General features: G+C 30.6%; 1 protein-coding gene across 4 annotated transcripts; it reads left to right on the top strand.

Moving 5' to 3' along the window:
* Positions 1–9,236: 9,236 nt before the first annotated feature.
* On the top strand, positions 9,237–19,950 carry LOC146531412 (royal jelly protein-like protein). 4 transcript variants are annotated; one of them, XM_085198259.1, is made up of 8 exons: positions 14,021–14,359; positions 14,664–14,771; positions 14,970–15,218; positions 16,368–16,537; positions 17,595–17,759; positions 18,428–18,599; positions 18,791–18,972; positions 19,431–19,950. In XM_085198259.1, exons 2-8 carry the CDS (start codon positions 14,720–14,722, stop codon positions 19,857–19,859), a joined length of 1,419 nt encoding a protein of 472 aa, XP_085054385.1. In that variant the 5' UTR covers positions 14,021–14,359; positions 14,664–14,719; the 3' UTR covers positions 19,860–19,950. The 4 variants fall into 4 exon arrangements, with proteins under 4 accessions (XP_085054388.1, XP_085054385.1, XP_085054386.1 ...); XM_085198260.1 differs by having other exon boundaries at positions 14,028–14,170; XM_085198262.1 differs by lacking the exons at positions 14,021–14,359; positions 14,664–14,771 and adding an exon at positions 9,237–9,373.
* The last annotated feature ends 111 nt before the right edge of the window (positions 19,951–20,061 follow it).

Here is a 20,061-nt window from a genome sequence, read left to right as displayed (position 1 = left end):
TGCTAATGAAATAAACAAATTAAATTAAAATCATTGTCGTTTTTCTTGTTTCATTAAATTCCGCCATTTAATTTATTTACTCGAAAGGACTCCATTCACAGAGTAAAAAGAAAATATAAACATTATATTTTATTTAAATCTACTTACATTTAATATTAATCAATTATTTTTTCAAAAGCCGTAAACAGAGCGTGGAATTATTTTAATTTTAAATTTTTCTCGAAAAGTCCAATTTATATACCTACCTACTATAAAAGTCGAAGCTTATCTATACTAATATAATAAAGCGGAAGAGTTTGTTTGTTTGTTTGCTTGAACGCTAAGATCTCTGGATCTACTGGTCCGATTTACTTTGTTTTTATTTTGTATGAAAGCTGCATTCTTCAGAAGTGCTATATATAATATTACATTACACATATGTACTAATAAATTAAAATACTTTCTAATTTCATGCAATTTATTCTGCCATGTTAATAACAACCGTCGTTGCCAAGCACCGGTTTGCAAAGTTTCTTTGTTGTTTTAAGAAAACGTCACCCAAAATGAACTTATATTTTGATATTCATCCTTATAAAAATAAATATATTATATAATATTAATTAAATATTCTTATAGTTCAAGCAGGCGTAGCCGCGTCCGGGTCCACTAGTCTTCATATAATTTTCTTGATGGAATAACTTTGGTTCGTAAGTTTCAATATAATTTATAACAGATAGATATACGGATTATTTTGTAGAACTAGCAAAATAGAATATTTTTGTCATACAATTTACTAACATATATTAGGCAATTTTTGAAGCGCACGCGCTTATAGCAATTCGATGACGTTCGTTATTAACGCTACTTCATTATTTAAGACTAACTTAGTCTCAGCTAAGCTAAGTTATATAAGTAAGCCTATAGCACCCCTGAAGAATAAAGCTTTCATACAAAATAAAAACAAGGTAAGTTAGACTAGTAGATGAAGAGATCTTGGGTTTAAGCAAACATACTCTTCTAACTTATTATATTAATATAGATAACACAAAAAGATACTTACAATATTTGAGGTAGACCTTCTGGTAACACGACGAGAATGCTAGTAGAACATTTCTTTATCGTTTTATATGATTCCCAAAATAAAAAAAAACAATTAAACAACTAGCGATAAAACTTGAGTGTGTTTGTTCACCTGTTATGCTGTAGAAAAAAAATAGTATAAAATGTATAATATATATATTTCATTTGTCTCCGTGTATGTTTATCTTTAATTATTTAGATTAATAAGCGGTGCAATCTATGCTATAACCCTACCGGGGCAACGTGTTTGAAATGAATAAACGTATTATAAAATCATTTTTGTTATTTTTTCGAAATTAATCTGATAGTATCCCCTTTTTACTCGTGCCCTCTATCTACCCCTACACTAAAAACTAATTCTAATTCATTATTACTTAAAGACTGTGAAAAAAATAATAATAATTTGGCAACCACAGATATGTATAAAAGATTTACATGTTTACATTACTTTTGTATGTGAAATATTGATATTAAACCCATTTTGTACGCTCGTAGTAGTTTTATGAAGATGTTAATCCACTAATATGAAATACAGGAATTGTTGGCCTAGCCGTTTTAGACAACATTACCTTCAAAAGTAGAATGAGAATTACTTAACAAATAAAGTTTCTAAGCATATGTATATCATTAGGGGAAGTTTAAGAGATTAACAAAAACCTGGAAGACTTCTTCATAAGTTTGAAGGAAGATAGACCATTTAAATTACGTTACCGTTACCGTTATTTTTACTATTACCATTATTGTTAATCCTAATGAACTATGGCGCTTGTTATTCTTTTTCTATTTAGTTTTATGCAGTTGGGTTTTCTTATAGTTTACTTAATTAATTGTAAGAGAAAATTGTTAAATGAATCTATTAAGACCACTTGTGGCGCAAGGGCGCAAAAATGTAACTGTAAACGGGACTAGCTATGGGTTCGATCCCCGCTGGAGGATATGAAATATTTCTTTAAATTCATATTTTCATTTCTTCGCTCTGGTGTCCATGTAAAGCGTGGCGTTGAGTTCCGCCATTCAACACGCAATCTCTCCAGTATTCGGTGGAAAGTGGAGAACGGAGTGTTTTAACACTACGTTCCCTCTGACTACTCTATCTATACGTAACGTATGATCCCTAAGCGTTAGTGCTTAATGTAGTGTAAAATTCGTGATGCACATGAGTAAGGAAGCTAGGTTTTCCGACATTCGAATCTTAAATATCCTTACAAATATTTTAAAAAGACAAAAAAATCTAAAAACTTGTAGCATTAAATTTCTTAATAACTAAGAAATTGGCAATCTTTTGCTTCCTAGAAATGGTAAATTTACAGAAATTATATTCCTCTGTAACTGTAAAATAAAAATAAATAAATAATAACTGCATGTCCTTGATTTTTGAACCAACTGCTTTCTTAAAAAGGAGGAGGTTTTATTTTCGTTTAATATATTTTTTATGATTGTGTGTTGATTTCCATAATTTGTGGAGAAATTTAATTTTTTTTATTGAAAAGAATGTACTTCTCCGTTAATTAATATTAATCCATAATATTAGTTATTATCTAGTTATTACAGAGATCTGATGATGAAATTTCATCTCTTTCATCCCTCAATCCTCCCTCCTATTTGAAATCTAGTGGTTCCCGTGTGGTTTCCTACCCCTACCTACCCTTTCCCATTTGATCCATTTCTGACAATTGTATCCATAATAAAATCCCTTATATATTTTAATACGTGAAACATAAACTTTGGACCCATTTTTACAAAAATTGTACGGACGGAGGAGTATAAAATTTGGTACTTTGTCGGATATAGCGTTACGTTGGTTTTTGATACATTTTAATCTACTATACCACATCCACCAAATTTTTTTTTAGTATAATTGAAACCGTTATAGGAGTCCAAAACAAGGACGAAGCGAGAAAAAGTTGTGCCCCCCAGTAATAAGATTAAAATTATTCTTAATACTCCTAATTGCCAATAAAAACATAATTGTCTAAAATTTAAAACTAAATTACCGTAGTTTCTCATTATTGTTGGCTTTTGTCGGCCAGAATACTTTTTGTCGTTTAAAATGAGCGGACACGATTTGTTGTACGACACAAAAAGTTTAAATACATTATTTTTATTGTATTTAAACAAATCTATAGATTTTATGATAATTATTGAATTATTAAAATATAATGGAATGGAAGACGTTGTATGTCGGCGGCGCAGTGGAATACCGTGACTGTAAACACGACGGTCTTGTGTTCGATCCTTACTTGGGGGTATGAATTGTTATTCATTAATAATACAGTCAACAGTTGAATTGAATGTAATGCAGGATAGCTGCCAGCTAATGTAATAGATTGTACCATTGATTTTGAAAAGAGCAACTGTTGAGTTTCTTGCCGGCTCTTCTCAGCAGAACTGCCTTCCGAACCGGTGGTAGCTTTTTGTTCATATGTTCATTCGACGATTCAAAAGTACTTATAATAATTGCCCATTTGAATAAAGAATATTTTGAATTTGAATTTGAATTTGAACACGTAATGCCTTAAAGCTTCATAAATTCGCAGACAGCGTAGAACGGAAAAAAATTGGCTATTAATCCATTTTAGATCAAAAAACATTATTATATTTTTACATTATTATTATTATTTTATATATTTTACAATAAAATTTTAATATAAATATATTTTTATTAATTCCTTAGATGGCTACTTCCCGGACATATGTACTACTAGATATGTAGATAACAATGATAATGTTTTTTCTTGTTATTTACATCTTGTTGCTTGTTAGTCACTGTTGAGTTCTCAAATATCTGTTTTAATTAAAACAATATAATATTATTTGAATTTGTGGCTCGGAAATTAAAAAAAAATACCATTTTTTTTTTCTGTTTCTCGCTGTATCCCGCACCTATCAGGATTAAGACATTCCGTTCTCAACTCTCCGCAGAATTCTAGAGGAATTGTGTGTTGAGTGGTGAAACTCAACGTCGCGCTTTACCTCAATACCAGAGCGAAGAAATAGAAATATACATTTTAAAAAATATTTCATTTCCTCGAGTGGGGATCGAACCCACAACCAGTCACGTTTAAATATATTGTAATAATAATAATAATAATCATTTTAAATATTCTCAACCTATTTTATATTATATCTTTTAATGGCAATCTTTTACAAAATAGGTAAACTAGCCCGTTCTAGTTCTATAGTAAACAGAAGGTCGAGACTGATCCAATAGTTAAATGAATTAATTCTTTTGGTACGCCGGCAGTTTTGAAATACCTTAATAAACTATTGACCAACGGAACGTCAAAATTCTCATTTTTAGCATGACCGCGGACACATTTATCAGTTACTTTCGTAAAGATGAAGACGCAATAAACGTTAACGTTAAAGTTTTTACAAGTTTATTAAGTATTGTCTCACGTTTTTCTCATAAATTTTTTTCGTAATATGCGTATTTATTCTTTGAATTGTTATATTATGTCGAATTTCTGTGGTCCTATCCGGCTATTGTTGATTGTTTTTATGTAGAAAAATGTGGACAGTGCACTGTGTTGAGTTCAGCAAAACACTAGTTACTTAGCCTAATTTCTTTTGGTCTAGTGAAAAATGGCGATTATTCTTAGCTAGTGATATGGATAAGTGTTGGACTTAGTGATATTGTGTCAAAGGTGTCAAAGTTGAAAGTTTACACGTTTTAGTTAGAAGTGATTATGGTAAACTATCGTTACTATCGTATATTTACAGTGGTACTGACGTCTCTAGTATATGAATATGTAATTTACATTTTTATGCCTTTAGATTATTTTGAAATATTCTATAAGTTTAAAATATGATTTTGCTACGACCCCAATAATTACTTCAGATTTTTTTACCTTAGAAACATCTAGGTATATTGTAATTTAATTTTAAAAAAATATTATGGACTTAAGAACACTATTCTGTGGAACGTTAAATAGTACTAAATTCACTAATTCTTACTTTGAGTTTAGTAACTTAAAATTATGTAGGTGTTAAATAACGTAACTTTTACAAAAGCGCATAGAAAAAAGTTAATTATTATGAAAATGTATATGTCGTAGATTAGGATAAAAATAAACATCATCAAGTTAATAATTAATTTAAACAACGTAAAAAATAAAAAAAATAATAAATCAGCTTTAGCCCGCACGCAGCAGGGTAGGCAGAGGGAACTTAGTGTTAAAACACTCCGTTGTCTACTTTCCCCCAAATTTTTTGAAGCATTGCCGTGTTGAGTGGCGGAATTCAGCGCCAGAGTGAAGAAATGTATATATTAATAAATAATAATTCATTCCCTCAAATGGGGATCGAACCCACAACAGTCGCGTTACAGTCACACCCTTGTGTCACTGCGCCACGACGGCTCATCAAAGTAAAAACATTTTTGTTAAACAAAGTGTTTAAATGATATTCAACACAGGAAATAATTATTTAAAGAAAAACAAGGCCATTATGGCGCAATAAACACGGCGTTTGTAGATGTAAAGATCGTTGTGGATGTGATAATAAGGGGATTAAATTATTTTCAGCGTTAAGTTCCGCCAAAAAGATAACAAAAAAGTTAACACTGGGTTCTCTCCGCCTACCCTGATACATTCGGTATAGAGCAATGGCTACAATAATAAAAATATTAGGGTATTACTAAGGTATATCTTGCGAGCGATTAAAGTATGATTTGGAGAGGGTAAACTATTATCTATTAGTAACGTTAAAAACACAAAACCTAAACGAAAGCACACCTCTAAAAAACTACAATGTCCGTTTTGAGACAACCCACAGTCAAAAATTATTGCTTATAGAAACCTAAATGTTAGTATGAAAGTCTTTAAAGGAGTATAGCAGTAGGAGATTTTCTATTTTATTATTATTACCAGGTAACACCTGGCAATATGAACTAGCACGGGTATGTACCAAGTGCTGGATCAGGTCTGGCTGATTTGGTTATTATTATTATTATTATTTTAAGTTTTATTAACCATGAGGTTAACAGTTATAATGATTGATAAGAAAAGAAAAGATTTTCTGATGTTCCTGCGGAAATAGGAACTAATGTGATTTTATGTTAAAACTAATTATGCTACAGACAAAACTTTAAAAGATATAAACCTTAAACTCCACGCAAACTATTTTTCAGGAGAAAACTCGTTAAAATTATAAAAATATAATATTATCAAGAACAATGCATTAATTTACATTTTTTCATTTACATAAGGTTGTTAATTATTAAAAAAATATATGTAAATGTGCAAAGTAAATTAATCGAAAATATCTATTAATTGAGTACAAGTAAGTACCTTAATGCTGTCATAAACGTTAGTTGAAACTTTTTCGATTTCAAAAAATTTACGGGTTACATTATAATACTATCGACTATTTCGCGGCTTCGCACGCTAGAACTTCACATTAATTTACATATTTACTAATCTGAATTACTTACTTATATATATTGAAAACAATAAATTAATTATTTTGTATTGCAACGTAGCCAGAAGCAACTTAGTGCTAAGACACTCCGCTCTCCACTTCCCGCCGAATTTTGTCAAACTACTTTTTATTATACATATATTATAATACTTTGTATTGATATAGCTTTTTATTAGTGAAAACTGTATTTAAATCGATCAAGCCGTTGTTTCGAGTGCTATTACGTTGAATACCTGCATGATACATTTTTTCATATTCTGTACATGACAGACGGCGATCTGTTACAATTCTATTGTACGGTATCTACGTATAAATTATGTATATTATATAATGTATGGACTCAAGAACAACATTCCGTACCTCGAAAGGAAAAAAAACGGAACCCTTATAGGATGGCTTTGTTATCCGACTGTCCGCCTGTCAACATTATTTGATTCAAGAACTCATAGAGGTATCAAGGAGAAATTTATATCAAATATGGAGAAATGATCTTTTAAGTCAACGTAATTAAAAGATACGAGCATTAATACACTAGATTTGCTGCGTTTTCGGTGAAATTCGCCGCGTAATCAAAATATATAGAGTACTTCCTGTGGACCTACAGTTTTGAAATTTGGCACGAGGTAAGAACTTACAATATAAATAAAGGAAAAAATTTATAAACAGAAAATTGATAGATTTTATAAAAAAAAACACTACAACCATAGAGTGCATACATCCGCAAACTTAAGTTTGTCGACCTTATTCGCCACTTGAAAAAAAAATTGCGTATTTCCCGTAGACCTATAATTATGAAATTTGGCAAGAAGCGAGATTTTGTAGTACAAATAAAATAAGAAAAACCAAAAAATGGAAATGTATATTTATACTACAGATAAAACCTTTTACAAACTTATAATTGTAGCTAATTACACACAAAATGTATAAGTTCCCTTACAAAATTAAGTCTGTGAACTTTTAAAAGTTTTACTTCCCATTGCCCTACAATTAATTGGTACTGAACCCTCGGTGGGCAAGTTCGACGCGCACTTGACAGGTTTCTTTTTAATAACATAACGTCTTTACGCAAGTAAGCTTGTATTTGCAAATGAACAAAAAAGATGCCATTTTATAAAATTCTCATTTTATGTTTTGTCCTTGGTCCGGTTACTTGCTCATGTACTTACCTCTAATAGAGGGAACTAAAAATAGATGTTAGCAATTAATCATTATTGGCTTAGTATGAATTCATTTTACATTACTTTAAATTAATTATTGTTTGTTTACAATTAATTTCTTTTTACATTACTTTAAAGATTTTTAGGGAAAATAATTTTAATTTGTAACGCCATCGTTGCACAGTGGGAGGATGTCGGGTTCAATTTACTGTGACGCAAGTCCTTCCCTAATTATTTACTCAAAATGAAATGGAATACCTTCTTTAATTGATTTTATATATTAAACTGAATTATTTCAAATATTCAGGAATTTTGTACTTATTATGTAATATTTTTTTTTATTAACCTACTCTTTGTATCTTAAAAAATATTTTGTTCTTTAATTTCCATGTTTTAATGTTAAATGTAAAAGATAGTGCAGTAGATCTGTAGGTAACATTTTTTTTTCAATATAGATTACTTTTTGATATTGTGCTATATTAATATCTCTTATAGAATAGACGGTCTACAAAGGTTTCACATTAGGCGTTCTAGACGTTAAATTTTCTTATGTCATTATAAAGTGATTATACTTAGGTTTAGATGGGTTTTATATCAGGCATTCAGACTTTCGAAATAAATTATCCATACCTATAATATAAATTCAAAAATAACTCTGTCTGTCTGTCTTTTACGCAATCAGGGCCAAACCGATAATTCAATTATGATAAAATACTCATATAGAGGTACTTGAGGGTCTCGGATGAACATAGGATACTTTTTTTTCTCATATTTGTAATATTATCGATATATACCCATATATTAAAATACTTATTAATTTGACATGCAATTTATTCTGCCATGTTAATAACAGCTTGTTGCAGCATGTTGCTAAGCAACGATTTGCAAAGTTTGTTATTAGAAACCGTCACCCAAAACGAGTTTGCTTAACGCATCTCTCTATGGAAAACTGAAAATAATTTCATAAATATATTTAATGAATATTCGTATAGTTCAACCGGGCGTAGCCGCGTTCGGGTCCACTAGTAGCTTATATATTGCCAAGGACTAATAAAAGCTTATAACAAAAAAGTTACAATAAAATCGGCCCAATAGTATTTGCGTGAATCGAAACTAGGAACAGATAGAAAGAAAAAAAAAATATATTTTTTCAATTTCTGTTGTTTGTTTAAAAACTCCTAGATTTCTTTAATTTATATTTAATATACAGATGTAATAACTTTTACAGTTATGTTATGATTATATTTGTCTTACAAAAAATTGTGAATCCATTTTTTATGTTTTAGTAGCATTTGATTACCCCGCTAGGGATACAGCGTGAACCTAAGTTAGTATTTTTTTAATTAAATAATGTATTACAAAAATTATATTATAATTTTAGTTATTTTATATGGAAATATGTCGTATGATAATCCTTTTTCGTACCGTGACCAATTAGTGCCGTTCACGTTTTAATAAATAATGTTTATTCTTTTCCTTTATAAATATGGATAAGCTATAATGTTATCATTATATTAATAATTAATTATTGAAAATTCCAATCAATTGTTTGTATTATAAATACCTAACAAATATTTAACAATAAATATATTCCTTTTAGAGAAGTCTAACAGTCAGCGTTCGTCATTCGAATGGGACGCTCGCATATGTAACTAGCTTGTATAGAATCAAGTTTTTAATGTGTTTTCTGTATAGTGTTTTCTTATAGCTGGAAGATACTTCTATATAGTATAAAGGTAATCTTATCATATTTCGTACTTAATATTGTAAATGTGAATGTAAGTTTGTTTGTTACCCTTTCACGCCAAACCTACTGAACCGATTAGTATGAAACTTTGTATAAATATTCTAAGGGTACCACCGGAGGAACCTACCTAAGGTTACTATTTTTTTTTTAAATATTATCCTTTGGTAATATAAAAATAAGTTTTAGCGAGAGACAACTTTGAGTCTCTAGTAATATAATATTAACTTTAAAAGATTTTCGTGACATAATATTATAATTATAGGTTTATAGGTATTTTTATAGATATTTAGCTGACTTTAAGTTAAAATTTAACAATTAATATTTATTATTTTATTCCAATATGCGGTTTTAGCATTGCAATAAATTATTCTTTTTAGCAGTACCGGTTACAAACGTAAGCTTTAAACTGGTTTATGAGATTCACACATAGGTCAAAATTAGGTGTGTAAAACATAAATAAAAGAAAAATGACTAATATACAAAAAAAAAATTTTGATGAGTGAAGTCACTTCTTTGAAGTCTGAGTGTAAAATAAGTTAGCATAAATAATTCAGGAAATCAAAGTGTGTAATATTTTATTTTTATAAAATCTACTCTATGAGTTCATGACTTCTATGACGTGATGGTACGGGGACCTACGTGATGATTGTGGATTCGATTCCCACTCGGAGGAATGATATATTTAATATTTTCATTTTCTCACTCTGGTTATGAGACAAAGCACGGCGTTGAGAGTCGCTATTCAACATATTGCCTTGAGAATTCGGCGAAAAGTGGAGAACGTAATTATCTCAATGGGAAAAGAGTGTTTTAACAATAGGTTCCCAGGTTTCCCCTCTGTCTATCCTTCTATGTGAGGGATACAGAGTGAAGCCTAAATAAATACACTACAAAAAGATGGTTACATTTTGATTAGTGGTTATTGAAACATCCTTCCCTTATATCGCTAGGTTCAGATCAATTAACATCAATATGTCGGCTTACTAATTGACATGGAAAACTAGGAATCTTCATACAAAATATAGGTAACGGTGCTAGTGTTTTGTAGAAAATATATTAAAGGGAAAGAGTAGTGCTGTGTGGTCCTTGCCCATATGACAGTACTCTGGTGCCCATCCCAGAACTTTCAAAAACAAAAAATCAAGCGTGAAAATTATAAAAAAAATAAAAGCTACATAATAAGATGAGTTCAAAACTAAAGTCAAAACCCCACTTTGGAAAATATTTGTAGAAAAGCCCAGTCTAATAATAGCGGTAACCTTATTGCACCTTATCATCTTCTCGCGCCTAATCGATACACTAGTATGTACGTAAGTCCGGGTTTTCCCCGACCAAAGTTCTTTGAGGCTCAGTGGGCTCGTCCGTTAACCTTAACCTTAGTGTTTGCTTAGAAAAGCTAACAATTTATTAAAAGCCTATTGCTAAGGCCTTTTATTATCTATTATAATTCAGGTTGTTCAAGTTCCAATATTTGTTAAAAATACGTTTAGAATAAATGTAAGGTCAGGTTCTTATTAAATAAATTAATATATATTACAATATTCTGTTTGTCTGTGAATATGTTCAATGTTATATAAGAACTAACACAAACTTGTAAAGCGTAAGTATTGCCTCCAAAAAGTAAATAAATCACTTATGGTATATACGTCTCTATAATGTGGTATGTGTTTAAATTTGAAATTAGCAAAATTAAAACTAATTGTAACTATGAAAACTGAAAATATCTGAAAGACAAAAATGTCAGCTTCAAGCTGTACTCGCACACAGCAGGGTAGGCAGAGAGACTAAAACCGGCAAGCAGGTTATGATACAATTCTCAAATAATATAATCAACACAAAAAGTAATACTTTAATACTTACCTAGTATAACTTAATATTAGCTGGATTTTGTAATAATATTTTTTATCTGCAGAAAATATAAAAAAAAGAAATATGAATTTATAGGACTAAGTAATAAATTGACAATTTTTACAATTTAAAGTAAAGTTGACAATTTTTTACTGCAAATAACGATACTGCGTTATTTCAAGTCATGTTCGTGCATCATGCTATGGCCAAGCAACGATTAAAGTTTCATTATTTCAATTTTAAACAGTAAAATATCAATATCGTTCACAAATTCATAATCTTATTAATTAAAAAAAAATAATTGTTTAATTTTTTTAGGGTTAAATAGGGTTTGTTATAAGTTTTCAAAAATTGAAAATATTTTATATATCAAATATATATAATTTATTGTATGATTTTTTGTACTACGAACTACTGTTATATAAACAATTAGTCCGTACAGTTAATGTATTATCTCTGTTTAATTATTTAATATTGTATATTATAATCTCATTCAAAGATTTTCTGATGAGTAGCTACCTGACCAGTAAAATCAGTAAAAAACTATCACGACTGTGTTAATCTTTAATAATACATATTTACTATAAAAGCTTAGCATAATTTATAGAAAAAAAAATGATATTATTAAAATGTCAAAATAACCTTTTATTTAACCTTTTTAAAGTATTTTTTTGTTTTTTTTATGGTTTCGTATCTTGAAATAATTTAAAAGAAAAAACGGAACCTGTTAGGAGTACTTTGTTGTCCGTCTGTACGCCTGTACGTCCGTCAAGACCGTTTTTCTCAAAATGTATACGAGACACGAGTGGAGGTATTTAGGTTTAAAGATATTTATTTCTCAAAAAAGACTTTACAGTCACTTACATGAGATTTGTTTAATTAATGTTTACAAATTTAAAAAGTCAGTCTTATTTAGCTGACATTAATTTTAAATAAAATATAATTTTAGGCCCAATGAAGCACAGAAAAAAAAAGCTATTTAGTTATTGCAGCCAAAAGATTCAGATTCAATTACAATTATTTATTATTTAATTCAGATTAATTAATAAATAATTGTATAGTTCAAAAGAGCGAAACCGCGAGTGGTTCGCTAGTTTGTTTAATACAAGAGGTTGAATGACTACCGTCATTTAATTTAATTTAAATTATTTTTTGTGGTAAAAAATATTCATCCTATTGTTTTTTTTACCCATTCAGTTATTTAAAATGATGTACACTATTAAAATAAAAGAAACACAATAAAAAAATAACAGTAAAAATGTAATTTAAATATTTTACGCATAAAATGTTTGTTCTTAATTGCTTAACCCTTACCCATATGTGATCGTTTCAATAAAACTACTTTGTTGAGTGATTGTGTCATGACATAGTTTATTTAAATTTTCTTTTTTTTTGTTTGACATATATTTTTTGTCCTATATTTTTTTCTAGTGAACTATTTGGTGTCTTATCTAAAAGTTTTCTTTTTAAAATATATTTTACTTTCTACATGTAGCGGGGTAGGGTAGAGGGAGAATTGTGTTAAGACACTTGACACATTCAGTTTTAAAACTTTCCGATAAATTCTGGAGGCATTGCGTGTTGAGTGTGGCAACTCATCGCCGCACCTCGATACCATAGTAAAGAAATGAAAATATTAAATTTTTATCGAGCGAACCCGTTTTACAGTCACACGCTTGTGCCCCTAAATTGTACTCGATGTATAAAATAAAATTTAAAAACTTAAAAAAATATAAATATCAAAACAGCAATCACTACGACCACGCGCGACCATTTAACAGTTGATTATAATAGAGGCAAGTTCAATGTCACGATGAGACGTTTGTGGTCGCAATCCGTGCGCCTGCGCAGCGAACGCGGAATCTAACTATTGTTTAGAAATAGCTATAGCAATCATGAGAACAATAAAAATACCTGCATCATCTCAGTCACGAAGAATCGTGGGGTAATTCTATTATTTGAAATCCACCATTGATTGTCACCTTATAATTAACACCATAAAAGATAAAAGATAAAACAATATCCTTGTGTTATAGCCCTTGTAATATAGATGGGACGTTTGCCATATGTCTGTTAGTCGTTTCGCGTTTCTGAAGTGTTAAGTTGTTATTAAGTTTGGTTCGTGCTTATAATTTTGTTGTTCATATTTTATTTAATATGTAGAAAATTTAGTATATCTAGTTCATATTAGAATCTAGTTATTTAATAAATTAAGTTTTTAGATTGAATCTAAAATATTTTTAACCGACTTCTGTAAGAAAAAGAGGTTATCAATTCGACTGTATTTTATTTTTATTTTTAATTTTTGTTTTATGTTTGTTACCTCATAACTTTTGACTGGGTGAACCGATTTTGAAAATTTTTTTACACTATAATCTTAACAACTTACAATTTGTAGACGTCTCAATTAAATATTTTAATCAAATTGTTTATTATTGTCATATCTATTTGCTTAAACGTCTGTTTCAATTCACCAAAAGTAATTAGTGACATTTCTATTTGTCCTCTTCTCTTCCTTCTTTGAATGATATCTTAGTCGTCTCCTTTTATAAATATATTTAACTTTTTTTGTACAGGAGCGAAGTTTCTTGTTATAATTAAAATTAACTTACCCACATTCTAGTTACGTAGCTTGATCTTTTCAAATTCAACAATTTTAATAGGATTTAATAGAACTAATGATATTTGAACAAAGAATGCCGTAAAAAATTCGCATAATCAGTTCTTGAGATAGAAGTAACGGTTACCAAATCTATGGTTAACTCTAAAGGCGGTTAGTTTCATATTAAATGCGGTCCTACGTACACGTTGCCTTTCATAGATTTATATTTGTTTCCAATGAAGCGGAACGCGACAATAAAAGTGATAAGTTACGTCATTAACAATGAAAAGATATTAAAATTCAGTTTAGTAGTGCACAGAAAATAAAGATATATTTGTAATGTCTTTCCCGAGTGTTTTTATAATAATTATTCTTTAAAGTTTGGAACAAATCATTAGAATTTTTTTTGTGATAGTGGTCTTATGTATATCGAAAAAATTCCAATTCCTAATGACACCTGTTTTCTAAACGTTCAGTGATTATTTAGTCATTTGTCGTGTATTTCTATTTTTTGTAATAGATTTAGTAAGTAATAGAAAAAAGAAAACAATGTATTAAAAATGCTATTTATATCATTTTCATTGTAATTATAAAACTAAATTTAAGTTTGTGCTACATATGTATGTGATTATTGTGTATTATTCTTTTATATTTATTATATATTAATTTATTTCTTTTACAATAGTTTCTGCCCTCTTTTAAAAAAATAAATTTCTTAATTTTTTATAATTGCCTGTAAGAAATCGCTTTTAGTGATAACGCCGCCCTTGCACATTTGAGTATCATTAAAATTGTATTTTTCTATTTTCTATTTACTTATACAATACAGAAATATTTTCATGATTATTATTAAAAGTGACTGTATTTATTAAATGAACGTGTAAAATGCCGATCTCCAGACAGAACAAAGTATGCACATCGCTCCTTAGTCGATATGGTAATTTGTTTATTTTTATATCTTCTACTTTTACATTCACACTATATTTAACTTTATTAATATAATTTTTTATCATGTTTATATAAATATTATCATTATTTTATCTTATACATAAGTACACGTATTATGCTTCAATATTAATGAAAATATCTCACAAGAGATTATTTGCCTTAATTTTATCTATTTTCGTCGTCTTAGATCCTCATCTTCTGGACATCTATAAGGCCGAAATGGGGTACGGTGTGGAAAGATTTTTCCTACTGTCGTACTGCTTGGCGTGCTGCTGGCCTGGTCTGGCGGGAAAGAATAACCTTAGGATCGTCAAACAATGGGCAGAGATGAGCTTCGTGTTCCCTAGTGAGTCTGCCCGTGAAGCCGCTATCAACAATCGGTACTACGTACCTGGAAATTCGGTGCCCATTGATGTGGACGTGCAACATCGACAAGGTAATTATAATATACTAGCGGACGCGCGCAGCTTCGCTTCCGTATTTAGGGGTGAATTCTAATAAACCATGAGACATGTGTTTAATGAAATATTTTTAAAGAGTCTAAATTTCAAATTTTATAAAAATCGGTGGCGATTTAAGAATTTTTCCATACAAACTTTCAATCCCTTATTTGCACCCTTATGGAAAGAATTCTAGAAAACCATGAAACACGTGTTCAATTAAATACTTTTAAGCGTCTGAATTTCAAATTTTATAAGAATCGGTGCCGATTTAATTTTTTTGTCCATACTAACTTTCAACCCCTATTTCGCCCCTTTAGGGTTAAAATTTTCCAAAATCCCTTCTTAGTGGATGTCCAGATTACGAAAGTAAACATCTGGCCAAATTTCACGTTTCTACCATGAGCGGTTACGGCTGTGCGTGCGTCTTACCTCAGTCAGTGAGGACAAGTCCTTTTATATATATAGATAATACATTTATTTTATTTTTATTTAATTGAAAGGTGTTTTATTATATACGCTTATCCCAAATTTTGGTGGACCTAGTGTTCTCCTAACCTAGTGTTAAGACACTGTGTTCTATTTAAATCGAGTGACGAAAGCTAACTTTACGCTTTGTTTAACGAAATCGAGCTACCGATTTTTTTAATGTAGGCACAATTTTTGGACAACCTTCATACCATATGTATGATACAGGCGGAGAGTTATTTCACTAAGTTACGAAGACTTGAAAGAAACCAATTAAAAACCAATCAAAAATATTTTATGATGAAATAAATGAATGAATTGGGTGTTTTTCCCTAAGATTTTGTAGGCTTATAATCATTTCATTCTATAATTTATTCACATTACCATAGAACGACTAACGTAGCCTGACTATTTTAAAATTCTAGAACTTGGTATAATAAGCACATTATAGTAATTATATACGGGTAATTATTATTGGTATACCACAATTAGGTGTTCGTAACAGACACGGGGATTGTTAGCAGAAACTTATACCTATCTATTTCTTAAGAGCTGAGGTTATTTATTATAACACAATGTATTTTAAACTGTATTTAAATATTATATAATGTTTTAAACAAATTAAATGAAGGAAAACAAGACAATCTATTTTTAATTAACTTTTTTTGCTTTGTAAGGACCAGAAAAATCACGGATCTTCGTCACGATACCAAGATTTGACGAAGGTCGTCCTATCACCCTGGGGACTGTCAACGACCAGGGTCTTATCGTAGCCTACCCTGATTACAGCTGGCACGATAATCAAGGACACAATTGCGATGGATTGACATCCGTATTTAGAGTCGCTGTAAGTTGTTTTTCTCAGTTTCACCTTGCATCCCGCATTTATCAGGGTAGACAGAGGGAGAATAGTGTGAAGACACTTCGCTACCACCTTCCGCCAATATATGGCGGTATTGTGTGTTGAGTGTCGAAACTCAACGCGCTTGCCTCGGCACCAAAGCGAAATATTAAATATTTCATATCCTCGAGTGGGAACCCATAACCTGTCGCTATTACAGCCTCACGCTTGTGCCTCTGCGCCACGACTGGCCTCAGCATAATATTCAAATTTATTTAATAATAATGGAAAAGAAAAAGAAAAAAAAACAGATGAATTGCATAAGAAATTAATTAAACCATACTAAGTCAATTTGATGCTTGAAAAACAAAAATAATGGCATATTTTGACCAGCAACACCTCAAATTGTCAATTCTGTGTTAGTATTCTTATTCACCAGTCATCTATATATATAAAATCGAAAGGTCACTCACTCATCACGAAATCTCAGAAACTACATGTGCTAGGAATTTAAATTTGTGCTGAAATTTTGCATAAGAGTAACTTATGGGACGTAGGTGCTCGCTAAGTTCACGCGGGTGTAACCGCGAGCGGGCCGCTAGTTATTTATATATGAAACAAAAATACTTTCTATTATGATTTACTTAGTCTAGCAATGTTTTTGTTGTTCAAACTGTTTCTATACAAAAGCATACCTCGATTTTTATATAAAGACAGGTTGAATAATAAATAAAACAAATTATTATATCACTAATGACCGATGACAACGTTAAACGTTTTGTTTGTTTGCGAAGCATCAACAATTACGTTTGTCCGACTGTGCTATAATAATAATAATAATCTTTATTTCCACAAAAGAAATTAACTACATAGACAACAAAGCGTTAAATGAGAGAGGTTTGTACAAGTTACACAGTATAAAATGGTTCCCCACCCCCTAAGCTGGGAAAAAACCTGTATTTTAGGGGGTTGGTGTTGTTGAATGATGTTAAATGAGAAATTTTATCAATATATATTTTTAATTAAGTGTATAATGAATGGTATATTTGGTGGTTTATTTCAGATTGACAAATGCAATAGATTGTGGGTGATAGACTCGGGAAAAATTGGTGACAACGCCGTTTGTTCCCCACAACTCCTCGCATTTGATCTGCACACGGACCAGCTCATCTATCGGCATCGACCGGATCCTTCGACTTACGTTGGAACTTCATTGTTCATTACACCAGTAAGTGAATCTCTATACGTACTTCTGTACATATGTACATAATATATAGGTCTGTCATGACAATAGCTTTAAGGATATCTAATAAGTTAATTATCAGCTTCACGTTGTATCCCGCACATAGCAATGTGCGGGATACCAACAACCCTGCTGGGTAGGCAGAGGGAACCAAGTGTTAAGACACTCCGTTCTCCACTTCCCGCTTAATTATGGAGATATTGCGTGCTGAGAAGCGGAACTCAACGCCGCGCTTTGTCCCGGCACCAGAGCGAGGTCAGTCGAGGCGCAGTGGCACAAAGTGTGCTGCAAAATCGACTGGTTATGAATTCCTATCCCCACTGGAGGAAAGGAAATTAATTACGAATCTATCAAATATTTGATATTTATTTCCTTCAATCAAATCAATCGTTCTGGTATGACATTATATGACGATTTGTTACCGTCTTTTGATAGTAACTTATCACACTCCTAATTACTTAGTATAAGTATATACACTTAGTGTAAAGTGGAGATTGAGGAGAGTGTGTTGAAGCTACTTTCCGGGGATGACCGTGAGAATATAATAAATTAATACATTTTAATATAAATTAATACATTCGAGAATAATTACGTGGACACCAAATATTTTTTAATAAACATTTTTATAAATACTAATCTTTTAATGATAACAGATTGTGGACGTGCGAGGGCGTGGTCCTAAGGACTGTTCCGACACCTACGTGTATATTGCAGATGTATCGGGCTTCGAAATTTTAGTAGTGGATGTCGCCAGAAACCGCTCTTGGAAAGTTAATCATCGATTAATGTATCCTTACCCATCACGAGGCACCTTCACAATTGATGGTAATTATGAGAAGAATACTTTTTTTATTTACTGTAGCTTATTAAAGCGAATGGTGTCTCGAATCTTTTTTTTTCTAAACTAATAGTAATTTATAAAAAAAGAGATTGTAATATTTTAAATACATTCTAATTGTGTACCTAATTTTAAAAGTTGGACATATCTTTTTAAAATAAAACATATTGTTGTTAAGGTGAAAGTTTCGACTTGATGGATGGTATTTTGGGAATGGCATTATCTGCGTACATTCCTGGCAAAGATCGCTTCCTATATTTCCACGCGTTGGCATCCACAACAGAAAATGTAGTACGTACTAAGGTGCTCAGGAACGACTCCTTCATCCATGACTCCAACGCTAACCCTCACTCTATTAACGTAAGTATACACTGCAATTATTTGAAAGTCTTGCTATTTCTATAATTTCTAATAAGTTAAGATTAAAAAAATATTGAATTAGGCGACTCCTTAATATTTTCTTTTCGTAATATAAAATGTATATTATGTTAAAAGTGTTATCTATTGTTATATTATTACTTGAGACCTCCTCAATCATCATGATTGCTAAATATTTACTTAATTATAAAAAATATATATTTTCTTTCATAGGTGAACATTTTAATCATATTACTTATTTTAAAGAAATATATAAGATTTATGCAGGATTAACTCGGTATCAGGTATTGCATAAGAAAAACCTGAATGTAATTAATGCCATAACTAGGAGATGCTTCATATATAATTTGCATATTAATTAATATAGAAATAAAACAACTAGGTACTAGTAATAATTTACATAACTATGTTAATAATAATCTATGTTTTGTTTTGTTTAGGTCTTTTCCGGCGAAAGACCTAACCAATCAGCTGCTGAAGCCATTGATGACAGTGATATTATGTATTTTGGACTCATGGACCCACCAAGTGTCTGGTGCTGGGATACTGGAACCGAATTCTCCAGAGAGAACTTCCATCTAATTGCTGAAGATCGGGAAACGCTTCAATTTGCCAGTGGAATGAAAGTTGTAAATAACCTCAAAGGTGAACAAGAACTCTGGCTTCTTACTTCAAGTTTCCAAAGAGTAATGACTGGAACGTTAAGCTCTGATCGAGTCAATTTTAGAATACATGCAGAGAAAATTCCTATCTTACTTAAGAATTCACCTTGCAAAACATCACGAAACAATTTCGTCTATCATGCTGACCATTTTTCAGCCGAAGTGCCACATTTTATACATAAATATGGTTCTGCATCTTATCTGTAGAGACTGAATTTATGAAGAAGAATTTTGTATGGCCATATTTATTATTAATTGTTTATTTTAAGGTTTTATCCAAAATATATAATTTATTTAAGTGTATGTATTATTACTTACTTTTAATAAGGTTTTATTTAAAAAGAATAACAATGCAGCAGTATTTATAATGATAAAATTAGTAAAAGTTAAAGAATATTTTATAAATACC

This window comes from Heliconius melpomene, chromosome 15 (assembly GCF_056956725.1).
Source record: "Heliconius melpomene rosina isolate 202511_hmr_F chromosome 15, ASM5695672v1, whole genome shotgun sequence".
Classification (NCBI taxonomy): Eukaryota; Metazoa; Arthropoda; class Insecta; order Lepidoptera; family Nymphalidae; genus Heliconius; species Heliconius melpomene.
Note: the sequence above shows the minus strand (reverse complement) of the source record. Positions and strands in the feature narration are given on the sequence as shown.